The 12282-nt window shown below is 35.3% G+C and overlaps 1 protein-coding gene across 1 annotated transcript in view; it reads left to right on the forward strand.

Annotated features, from left to right (window-relative positions):
• Positions 1-12282, forward strand: part of dock1 (dedicator of cytokinesis 1) — a gene marked incomplete in the record, with an annotated part of 178335 nt that overhangs the window by 126888 nt on the left and 39165 nt on the right. Inside the window, 2 exon segments of the mRNA XM_036217180.1 lie at positions 10034-10112; positions 10840-10940. Of these exon segments, the coding sequence (XP_036073073.1) occupies positions 10034-10112; positions 10840-10940 (180 nt within the window).

A 12282-nucleotide genomic window follows, 5' to 3' on the forward strand; every position in this document is an offset into this window, starting at 1 on the left:
CTTTAGCTCAGTGAAATATAGGCCTGTCAAATTCAGACACCTGTCCCCATCTCTTTACCTGAACTTGTTTTGATTATTACTTTGATGTGTGACATATTAGAAAAGCTTTTAACAATCGTCACATTTTGTTCAACTGGAGCGTTTCCTGGCTCTCAAAGTGAGAGCTTTGGTTTTCACATTATTTTTACATTTAGAGAAAATTCAAGTTTTGTGCATACATTTGACCCTTTTAAAGAAAACCAAAATGTTTTCATTTTAAACGGTTTATGACTTCTTTGCACAAAATTACTAATAGGACTCAGGCCAACTGAAAAAAGAAATTCTCCCAGAATTTACAATATTTGTTGAAAATTAATGCAATTTATAGTAATTTAAATTTTGCATTTGAGTTTTTCCATTGGAGAAGTGTTTGTTGAAATTTTGCCCCTTAAACCCTTAATAACTTGGAGTTTTTTTTAAATATCTGAAAAATTGTATAATTTTTAATAAATATAAACAGAGTAAAATAAATTATAATCATTTCATTTATTAATTTTTCACAGCACACAACAATACTTTACAGAATATAATTGTCTTTGGTGAAAATGAAAGGGGACAGAAAGATGAAAACCTATGACCTCTGCCCCATTTACGGGTAACTTAACAATTAAACAATTTTACCTTAATATATCTGAAAAATTAGTTGTTTTTTTTTCAAGTAATTATGCTTGGAGTTGTGCTCATAGTCACAGAAAAGTTTCAGCAATTTAAACATTTGCTACAAAAAATCTGTCTGCTTATAAAATCATTTAGTTCAACAGCTGATTGTGACATCCATGAGAATTATTTTTATTCAAGAGAATTGAATATTTACTGGTCTTTAACCCTTTTGATACCAAAGATGTTGCTTGTTACATTAAATAAAAACACTTTTCGAGCCACTATAGCTCCAAAAAAACTGTTTTATCAAGAACATGTTAGAAAGAGGTACCAAAGCAAGAATGGTGATTCTGACAAACAGAATGACTGAGTAATAGCTTCTCATTTCTCAATGGAAGTCTATGGGATTTTGACCTTCTGGGACCAGCGGGTACTTCCTATTTGGAATCTGAGGGGGGAGGGGCTAATCAGTCCAGTTCTCTCTATATACTGTCTATGATCCTGATGCGCTAAAAAGCAGCTTTGCGTCATGTCAGAATCAGTTTACGTGGATTGCTTAAGAACGTAGCTCCAGTAAATTGTTGCATTTTGGCGTAAAGCTCCTTTTCTCTGCTTCAGAATCCTTTGGAATTGTGTTATTGCGTAAACAGTTTAAGAATTACAGCAGTAACGTTCCGATGTTGACCCTTTTAACACTGGACCGCTTACGCTGTTAACGTAATTCCAACAGATTCTGATGCGGAGAAAAACTACTTTGCATACCAAGTGTTGCTTTTCTCCAAATCAGAATCAGCTTATTTTCGTTGATTGCGTAAGTGTTGCATATTAACTCACAGCTATTTTTCTCTAAATCTGCTGGAATTATGTTAACTGCATAAAAGGAGAAGAGTTAAATCGTACATACCAAAGGGGTTAAATTGGCTTTATAAAAGCTGTTTTGCTAATTAAATTCTGCTGCTGCTCCTGGTTAAAATGATGACTGAAATTATATGTATGCTAAATTAGGAATATTTAAGAGAAATATGCACTTTATTAACCTAAGGGCAACCAAAAGGGCATACCTTGCCCATAGATTTACATTTTTAATTTAATTTCATGTGAAAATAGAAATGTGTGCATATGGAAAAGATAGCTTATCATGTCTGAGCTGCATTGTTTTTAATTAATACAAAAAACTCAATTTTTTTATTATAAATTCAACACCCATCAGTCTTCCTCACACTGCCTTGCTTGGAGGCACATTTAATACAAAGCTTTCTATCCCGAGCATAATAAGGCAGTGCTTTCATTCCCACAAATTATGATAGCTCCCCTAATGAGATGGGCAGCACTTCCTGCACGCTTCCTGCCCATCAGCACTCACTTCCTTCAAGTTGCAAACTGATTTATTGGCTCTAATTACTGTGGTGACAGCAGCATCGGGGTGGTCAGCTATCGCTCGCCATTTCCTCTCCCCAAAAACAGACACCACTTGATAACAGAAGTGACAAAAGGACGGACTGGCTTCCATTTTTCCTTTAGTTCCCTTCAATGACAGGAAACCAGTTATACTCCTCAATGTTAGCACAAAGTTTAGCTGTGATTTAGAATTCGGAGGCTTCGTTCTGAACTACGTCCATCGGCAACATTTGTCACTTCCAGCTGTTCGGTGAAACATTTCAACGGCAATAACGGCAAAACTTAATTAACTGACTGAGTCAAAATTATGTTACATGATCAAGTGTAATTAACTCTGTTTATCAAACATGTTCCCGCACTCGCAGAGCATTACACGTTAGCCTCTCTAATTACTGCAACAGCAAAGAGATATCAAACAAATAAGATAAAATATTGTTTCAAAACACGACTAAATTAGCATACACTTTATGACTTATAATTAAGCTTTTGGAATTGCAGTCCCTGCTTATTTATGCAGCCTAAGAAGACAAAGTAAGTAGTTCTCTGTATAGTTTTGATTACATTTTGTATATATTATTCAGCTTTTTTCTTTAAAATGCCCTGCAGACCTGCATTTGGGACCTACCAAGAAAACATTTTTGGATCAAATCTGAGCATGAATTAATGTTTAAGTTGTTCATTCCTCCCTGGGGGGATACACTTGTTTCATTTGCATTTTTTGTTATTTTGGTGCATAAAAGCAAAAAATGCTCTTTAAAGCTGAATAATAAGACAAAAATTTAAAACTACATGACTTCTATTCAGTTGAAGTCAGATAATTTTAAAGTAATCTAGGGCAAGAAAGTTGTGAACGTATTTGGTGCCATGCTCAACATCAAACCCATTTTTTTATTATTCTTTGGTATAAACCATGTTAAATATTGTAGTCCTTTTGATCAATTTAATCTTTATGTAAGGATTTACAATTCATGTTTTATAATCTTTCTCCAAACTTCTAAAGCTTTTCATCAACAATAAATCTTTAAAGACAGGCTTTGTTAAATTTAAATATATTTTGGTTTTTAGTAATCTTTACATCTCTTTCCTTTAATTTATATTTGATAGATATATGAATATTGAAAACAGGCTGAACTCTTATTTCTTTTTTTGTTTTCAGAATGAGGAATAGATAGAAGTTTGTTTCTGGGGAGGAAACAACAGTCATTAGGTGAACAAAAATAAACCATAGTTGGAGTTTTGGTTGTTGTTGACACCAGAAACAAGTTCAGACATCCAGTCACACAGCAGATTGTGAGAAAATGCACAAACTTGTGAAACCGAATAGGAAGAAAGAAAGCTGCAAAAGAGATATTCAGAAATAACACAAGTTCGATCGCTCAGCATGCAGCTCCTCAAAAGTAAACCTCCTTTTTTCAAACCCATACTGCCATAATTCAGACGATTCTGTTAGGTTCTGCATATTTACAATGCACACTGCTTTACCTAAGAATTGTATAAAATGTGACATCTTCTTAAAAGTGCGTCCACGTTTAAATCAACTATGTTTTCAGTTTAGCCTTGCTCTATGACTTTAATTATTCATGTCTGCATCAACAATTGGATGCCTTAGCCTCAAGTAAAAATGACCTTTATTTGTAAAAGGATCAGTAATCAGTCATAATAGATTACTGTCACATGTTTGGACTCATCTCACAAATCTTAAACTAGCTCATGTTTTATAGAAAAAATGCATAATTAATTAACTAATTGCAATATATTTAAATTGAAATTGAATGTTGCTGTCATATGTTATTCATCTATTCTTCTTCTCTCTGATTGCAACATTTTTTGTTCACTCAAATCCTTCTTCAGCCATTTAATTTTGTCCTTAGAAATCAGCAATAAGTCAAACGTAGTAGTCCCATTGTGTGACTGTTAATCTGATGTGCTTTTAATTTGGAATTCAAATGAGCATTGATGCACATAGCAATCAACAGTGATTAATGCAGCACCCATGGCATAAAGAGATAAGTCTCTTAATATGCTATATCCCTTAATGACACCCTCATGTGCTCTGATTGTTAGTGATGTCAACGATCTTAATATTCATTTTTCTATTATATTAAAGTTGAGGTCTTATTTTTCTTATTCTGAGTGAACAAAGTCTGGTGTGTAATAATTACTTATATTATTTTAATTTTAGAAAACTATAAATGACAACACCTTTTCCCTTAATACTGGGAATTTTTACAAATTTTAAATTATTTTAGTCATTTTTAGATACTATAATTTTGAAAACCCACATTGCTACTAAATCTGTTATTTTCTTTTAATAGTGGCTTTGACGTTCATTTTTAATGCAACAAATATTTTAACTTGGTACATAAAAACAGCTTTAAACAACAATGGTTGAAGACATTTGTTCTCACCAGACAATAAAATGCAATGAATGAAGAAAAATCTCAATCAAATCAGTATTTGATAAGACCTGCCATTTGCTTCGAGAAAACCTCTAAGTTCACTTGAAGGTTGTTCCAAACACTTCGGAGAACTAACCCCAGGTCTTCTGTAGATGTAGACTTTTTCACATCCTGAAGGATCTATGATGGTCATACCATCACTTCCATTACATCTTGTTCTTCTATACTCCGAAGACGGTTCTTAATGCCTTTGCCTCTGTGTTTTGAATCGTCGTCTTGCTGCAGAATAAATTCAGGGCCAATTAAACCTCCTCCCTGATGGTATTGTATGATGGATTAGTTACTGCCTCAAACTCCAGGCCTCGAGGGCTGGCCTCTTGCTGGTTTTCCAGAAATCCAGCCTTATCTGCTGCTGATTACCTGGATCAGGTGTGTTTAGCCTTTTATGGCAGGTTGGTTGGAAAACATGTCAGACACCAGCCCAGTAGCTCTGGTTACTGAAACCCCAGATCTCGAATCTCCAACTCCATTTGCATAAATGCAGCTCCAACATTTAAGGAACCATAGTGCTATAGGTAAATATTTCCAATTTGACCCACCAGTCTAAAGCACCTGCTGCCATTTGTCTTCACCTTAGTTCCTGTGTTTTCCCTGATTACTTGAGTTACTTAGCCGTGTTTCCATGTTCGTTTGGCTTTTTAGCTTGAACTCTTTCATAAAGACTACTTCTGATTTCTCTAGACAATAGATGGGTGTACTTGGTAGTTCTGCCGGTTCTGACCTGATAGCACAGGTGGACATCTTCCAACTTCAAGGGGTAATAAGGTTAATGTCTTTCATCTGCTGCTCTAAGATCTATGATCCTCAATGATGGCCATTTCTTCTTAACCAGAACATCATGAAACCCCAGTCTTGATCTGGGAGAGACCTTGCTGACTCTCGTCTCCTGCTGCTGTGCTTAATCTTACCATAACGTGAAACTGTCTTTCACAATCTCACCTTGATAGTAGAGTTTGGCTGTTCCTCAGCCTCCTACACAGCTGTTTCTGTCTCGGTTCATGATTGGGTTTCAACCCACGTGTGGCACTCATGATCACTCGCACCTGTTTGGCATATGTGGTTGATTTAATCCCACAAGATTCCATATTTAGGCAAGCTATAAGTACCAATGCTGGTTTGAAGTCAAAAGATTGAAACTTGACTGACACTAAAAGTAGAGTTTAGTGAAGTGACGCTTTAACATCTTCAGAATCCACAGGTTTATAGTTATGGTTATGTCATTGTAGCTTCATTTTAGTTTCTGTCTGGAGAAGTTTAATAGTTATTCAAGTTAGGAGGGTTTTTTAGGAATGCTTAAAGCTGTTTTAATGGTGAAACGAAGTATCTCTTGTCCCTTGCTGTAAATTTTCATAAAGGTCTAGAAGCTGACTGGAGCACTTTGACTCACTCCAGTGACATTTTTAAGTCATTAAAGCTTCCTGCGTCCTCCCTAGGGTGTGCAGCTCAGTATGAATTCCTGCAGCCAGATTATCTGAAATGCCATAATGTGATTTAGCCAGTTTTGCAATGTTTAAGATGTTGCTGGATTTGCTGTTAAAATCTATTTAGAGAGATCGCTTTAACATCAGATCAAATGTCTGAAATAAAGTCGGTCTAATTTAATTATCAGATGGGATAAAAAAATGTTTTTGACCTTGAATTATCTCCATGCACACACAGTTGTGGCAGCTATTCAGCAATGATATGCAAATGGTTAGAAATGATTATCAGTGATGCTCTCTGAACTCAATTAGCAAGTATCATCCGGTGATAAGTTGTCATTAGCATATAGCCTAGGTGCAGATTGCCTGAGTCAGAAATGGGAACTCAACTCATTTTACTACAAAATTGTTACATTTTTTTTTTAAATCTACTGTAAAACTAAACCATCCCCTATTCTATCATTTAATTTTTTATGGATCTGTTGGGTTAATTTAGTGTAAATATCAAATGTAAAGGAGATACAAAGTTCCAGCTCCAATTATCTTTTTTTTACGTCTTTTTTAGGTAATCCATGCTACCTTTGTCTGCTGAAATCCTAAAAATGTAACTCGAAAAGCATTTGCACCTAAGTTACCTTTATTATCCCCTTTAACAGTCCCACCCACAACTCAGAGGTGAATTTCAAATAACATACCGCCGCTCTGCAGTAACTATGTCCAAGTACAAGACATGTTTTTTTTATTTTGGCTAAAAACAGAAAAATTATGATTAAAAGTCCACTGGGAATTCTTTGAAAATAGATCAAAAGATGATCAAAGTGGGTCTTTTAAAGAAATAGAGCAGTAATAGGCAGGAAACTTTAAAAGTATAGCACATTTAAATGGAAAACTTGAAATAATGTATCAAAATAAACTTTAAATCAGTTTTTTTCTAGTAAAAGTGTATCTATTTAGATTCTGATTTGAATATGTATAGCAAAGTTTTTGGAAGTTTGATTAACGTAGACTTGATTGAAATGGCTTTGTTGGTCTTCTGTGAAGGAGAGTATATTCTATTTTTACCCACCTCATTAAGTCCCTCACTTTAATTAATGGGAGGGTGAGCTTCCAGAGGAACCGTCTTGTCTGTTAAAGTCCATTATACGTCTGCTCTCACACAGACTCCCAGCCTCTATTGCTTTTTGTTGTTACTAACTCCACGTGAGACGAATTTATAAAACACGTCCATGGGAAGCATTGCACATTAGAATCCAGATAACACTGATCAGTTGTGCAGAGCGAACGGAACATTGGATATTTCCCTCACCTTCAAGCTCAAAGGGAAAATGCAGCTGATTGCAGCTGCATTCCGCCTGTTGAGTCATATTTAGCTAGAAGCTGTGAGCAGCATTGATCTGCTCTTTTCCTCTGTATGTGACCTACAGATTTGAGCTGTGAATAACATCACTTATATCTTGAGAAATTATAGTTACCGGAGAAAAGAAATAAATACTAATAGTAAAGGTATGTGTTGTGGTCAGTGTGTTATACTCATTTTTTTGTTGCAACATCAGTCATTATACCTGATAATACATTTTTTATAAACTTTCTTAAAGTTGTTAACTTTTGTTTTGGATTTTATCCAAACATAGTTGCCGTGCAATCACTTTATAGTATTTTGATGAACCATTTTATTGAACCACCCAATCCAGATTGAATTTAGAAACACATATTTCACAAAAAATTACTTAAACTGTCTTTTTCCTGACATTTAGCTTCTAAAAAAGTAGAAATACTATTAAAGCTCTGCAACTCTTGATTTTCAGTCTGTTCTTGATCTTTATTACCCTCTAAATGAAGATTTTACTGAGACAAATTTGTTTTCTCGAAACAAATACTTTTAAAAGCTAATGGACAAATGATAATAGTACTAAAATCCTTGTATTAAAGAGTTATTCAAATAAAAAGGTTAATTATGAAGCTGTTAGAAGGCTTTTAGAAGGGTTTACTAAGCAGCAACACTGTGTATTTGATACCTATGCTATATGCAACACAGACTTTTGCAGAAAAGTTGAGATATTAGAGAAAATCTTTCAGGAAAGTAAACCTGCAGCTCTTGGTTAGAGAAAACAAAAACATAAATACCAATATATCCTACAAACTTCAGAAAGCCGAAACGTGCGTTGAAAAAAAGTAAAGAAGAAAGAAACAGCAAAAAACAGGAGAAACAACAGATGTGTACTGCCGCTTAGTGCAGTCTTGTGTTTATCTTTTAGTTTGAAAATTAGGATTGAAGGTGTTGCTATGGAGAGAAAATAGACTTACACATCACTTATGGACGAATCTTGGAGATGTGAAAAGTCTCACATCAGATTTGTGTGTAAATGCTATTTTGTGTGCGCTTCACATGCATTTCTTGTGGACAGTTTTAAAGATTTGTGTGTGTAGTTGGTTTCAAGTTGTTGTAATTTTAAGCTGTGCATATATAAATTGTATTTTGCATTGTTTTATATTTACATATCAAAGTTACAAATCAAGAATTATGCTTGCACAAATCAAAAATAACGCACAAATCAAGAATTATGCACACACAAATCAAAGTTACGCTCAAATCCAAAGTTACCCACAAATCAAGAATTTTGCACACAAAAATCCAAATGTACACACAAATCAAGACTTATACACGCATAAATCGGGGTTAGTCTACTTTCTCTCCATAGTTTACAGGTTAAAACTGCAATTCTGGTGATACAATGAACGATAATTTTGCAGTCTAATAGTTTTTTTTTCTTTTATTTAGCTAAACTCTGTTCTGAAAGTCTTTTTTTGTTTTAATTATATTAGACATGTCTTGCTTTGTCAGCCTATAATGCTAAAATAGGCTTTTGTTTGTTGAACTTTGAGATCTTTAAAGAACTAATTAACATTTTCTTCTCATATCATGATAAGAAGAAAGCTCTTTTGTGTATTTGTTTACATTGCTGCATTAATAAGCCCCACATTATATATATTTTTTAATCTGCAGATTAAATTGAAAGTAAATGTATTCCTATATTAGTCTGTCATTAAACACGAGGCTGTCACTTCTCAGAGGCCGGAGAGCTGCAGTTCTAATAGAAAATCCAAACATGTTGAATGAAATATAATCTTTCTAGCTAATAATTAGGGTCAAACTGAATGTGTATAAAACATAAGCCCCGAATTACAATTTGGTCAGCAATGTCGATAAATGTGGGACATGAATATTTCATGGCTTGAGAATAACCTGGTCTCACAGCACTGCCGTGTTAACAGTAATGATATTCCTGTTTAAGATCAGTTATTTGGGGCATTTAAAAAAAAAAAAAAGGTTCTTTTTCCATTGTATCAAAACACTGACCTTCCAATACACTGAGATCTTTAGCGCAAAAAAAACAACAAAAAGCTGAAACGCAGAATAAGAAACCTAGAGGTCATACCTGCATAACGACAAAGCCAGATAGCTCTTTTGGGGCTTTGTGTGCAGCAGATGTCTGCTCACCTGCCAGAGTCGGTTACTCCAGCATTACGTCTTAATGCTGCTTCACAGCCCGCTCATGAAACCCTGATGCAATCTACTCAAGTGGCACACCAATTGTCCTTGTCCAACCTTGCCATTTTGTATTATTCTCTGATGCACATCCACGTGTTAATTTAGACATAAGTTGTTTTCTTAGAAAAGACTGAACATGTTTTATAGTAAGTTCTACTTCAAAATAAAACACACAGCTTCTCTGGATGTTCCTCTACCATAATAGCATCTTTTTATGGATGTTTTATTTTAGAGACAACAAACTCGGGTTGTGAGTTCTTCTAGGAAATAGGGTATGCTGGTCTTTAACGATGAGTGGATATGACAGCTTGCCTCTAAAACATCATGCCACTCAAGTTATCAACATTTAATTCTGCTGCATCACAATAAACAAAACATTAGCAATAGATGGTCATTTTAATCCTTAAATTCAACTCAAGAATTTTTTTTTTTCAAAATAATTTTTATTAATTGTTGCTTTTTTTATTTAATTTAAAATTTTTCAATTTAATTAATAAATTGTGGAAATACTTTTAACTAAAAACCGTTTTATTCAACATATTAACCCTTTCCTCTTTGGTTTGTAGGGTTTTTCTTCGAGCTATCAGCCAGTATGCTGCAGTCCTAAACAAGAAATTTCTGGACCAAACCAATTTTGAACTACAGGTATGTATTACACTTAACCTTTTCTCTTTTTTTTTCTTCAAAGTAACAACTTTTTGACAGCTCAGACATTCATTGTAGCTTTTTTTTTGTCAGGTCAGCACTACAGCGACATATTATACTCCATAAAAAGACTTTTTAGGTCATCTGTCACACCTTCTCCTGACTCTGGCACAGAGGTGGATTTAGACTTTGTAGTGTTGCATATAAAACATAGATCATCCAAGGCTGCAAAGCCTTAAATCTTTAAGACGACACATTTATTGTTAAAGTAAATCTTAGCAACTATATATGCAGAACACCTTCACCTCCATCCTTAAAAAGGATGTTTGCATTTTCCTCTACTATCTTAAATATCCTCATGAGAAATTGTGAATAATATTCCTTTATGCTTAATATGAATCTCTGTACAGTGTCTTGTAGGAGTGCACAATGCTTTGTGTAGCACTGACAAATGGCTACAACTATAGATTTCCCCCAGCTGTTGTCTGATTGAAAGTAGGCTCTCAAAGACATTGAACTAAATCACCAACCTCTTCATCCGTTGGGACAGCTTCCTGACATAGATGTATAACCATCTCCTGCAAAGCTTTTGATTTAATGAAAGCATAAAGCTCTTCTGCCCACATTGTGAATAGCGCTGTGGTCAAACGGGCCTTGAGGACGTGGGTTGAATAATGCCTTTTTCTCTCTCCTCTACATTGTTTCTGTCTTGTTTTTTCTGGGTTAGCTGTGGAACAACTACTTCCACTTGGCCGTAGCCTTCCTCACTCAGGAATCCCTGCAGCTGGAGAACTTCTCGAGCGACAAAAGGGCCAAAATATTCCAGAAGTAAGTAACAAGCCCTCCTGATTCACAGGACATGCTCATCCTCCAGGTTAGGTTAAGTTAATAACTTTATTTATTTTCAGAGACGCAACATAACAAAGTTCAACTAGGTACTAAGATGCTAGTTCTGGTTTAAAAAAGTACAAAAGAGGACATAATGTGCTGCTGCTTAAATTTCTTATAACATCCACTTCATGCACTCAGCTGTTCTGTTTCTACAAAGAAGCATCTTTTTGCATTAGTGCCACTCAGAGTCTCATAATGCACTCATACAAATAAATCCTTTCTATTGAGATTTAGGAATATTTGCTACATCTGAATTAGCTTTAGTCAGTGGGGCATACATCACAGTGGCTTGAGCTTGACTAATCCTTGTTCTTTAAGGCTTTATTATTAGCCCTGATAAACTCCTTCTTTAAAAAAAAAATTAGAACAAAATGAAAAGTGACGTGCAAAACAACAGCCAAGTGCAGAGACGAGTCGTTCCAAGCCTCCCACACCTCGCTTTTTCTCGACTTGACAGCTTTCCCCAAAAGCAGCAATTGTTTGGTTCACCTACATGAGACTTGCAATTTTTTGGTGTAAGTACAGAACGGGGGCTTTCAAGCTATTTCCAGATTGTTTATTTGACTTTCCCCAAACATGTCATTTCCATCCAAACTGGTTGTTTTCACGGGGAAGGAAAAAGAAGCATTAGACACATGTTGTCAGATTTCTAGTGCAAACTCACCCCCGCTCATTCTTGGCTATTGTATCTCTGTCCCTGCTTCACATGCTGTTCACCCTCCCTCTTCTTCCTCACCCTCTCTGCATCCAGTTGTCTGGTGTGCTGGCAAAGGAACTGTCAGCTCTGTCTGCCGCACTAAATATTGTGTCTTGCTGAGAAGTGCAGAACAGAGGTGAAATGAGAGATTGTGAAGAAGTACTCTTTGGAGCCCCGCATTTTCCTTCATCATACAGCTGCCGGTGCTTTCTGTGACATTCTTGTCCATTACTGCAGTCTGTGTAATCATAATGTCACTCTCAAACCTGCTGATACAAATCATAGATAAAACTTTGGGAGGAAAAAAAGCCTCACAGGGTGAAGCGTAACACCAGAGTCTGTAGAAACTCCACCATTTGGAAAGATATTTCAGTTGGTTTTCCTTATTTTTTGTGCCTAATAAATTATTTTATCATTAATCATTAAATCATTTTCATATAGTCTGGCGTTTTCTTACAGTTTGCATGATTGTGATCGAATAAAAATTGGTTCAAAGCGCTTTATAGTTTTAAAGGTTGGTCTCCAGTCTTCAAATATCAAAACTTGTGCTTTAAATCAGTGGTCCCCAACCACCGGGCCGCG

Source organism: Oryzias melastigma, linkage group LG19 (assembly GCF_002922805.2).
Source record: "Oryzias melastigma strain HK-1 linkage group LG19, ASM292280v2, whole genome shotgun sequence".
Lineage (NCBI taxonomy): Eukaryota > Metazoa > Chordata > Actinopteri > Beloniformes > Adrianichthyidae > Oryzias > Oryzias melastigma.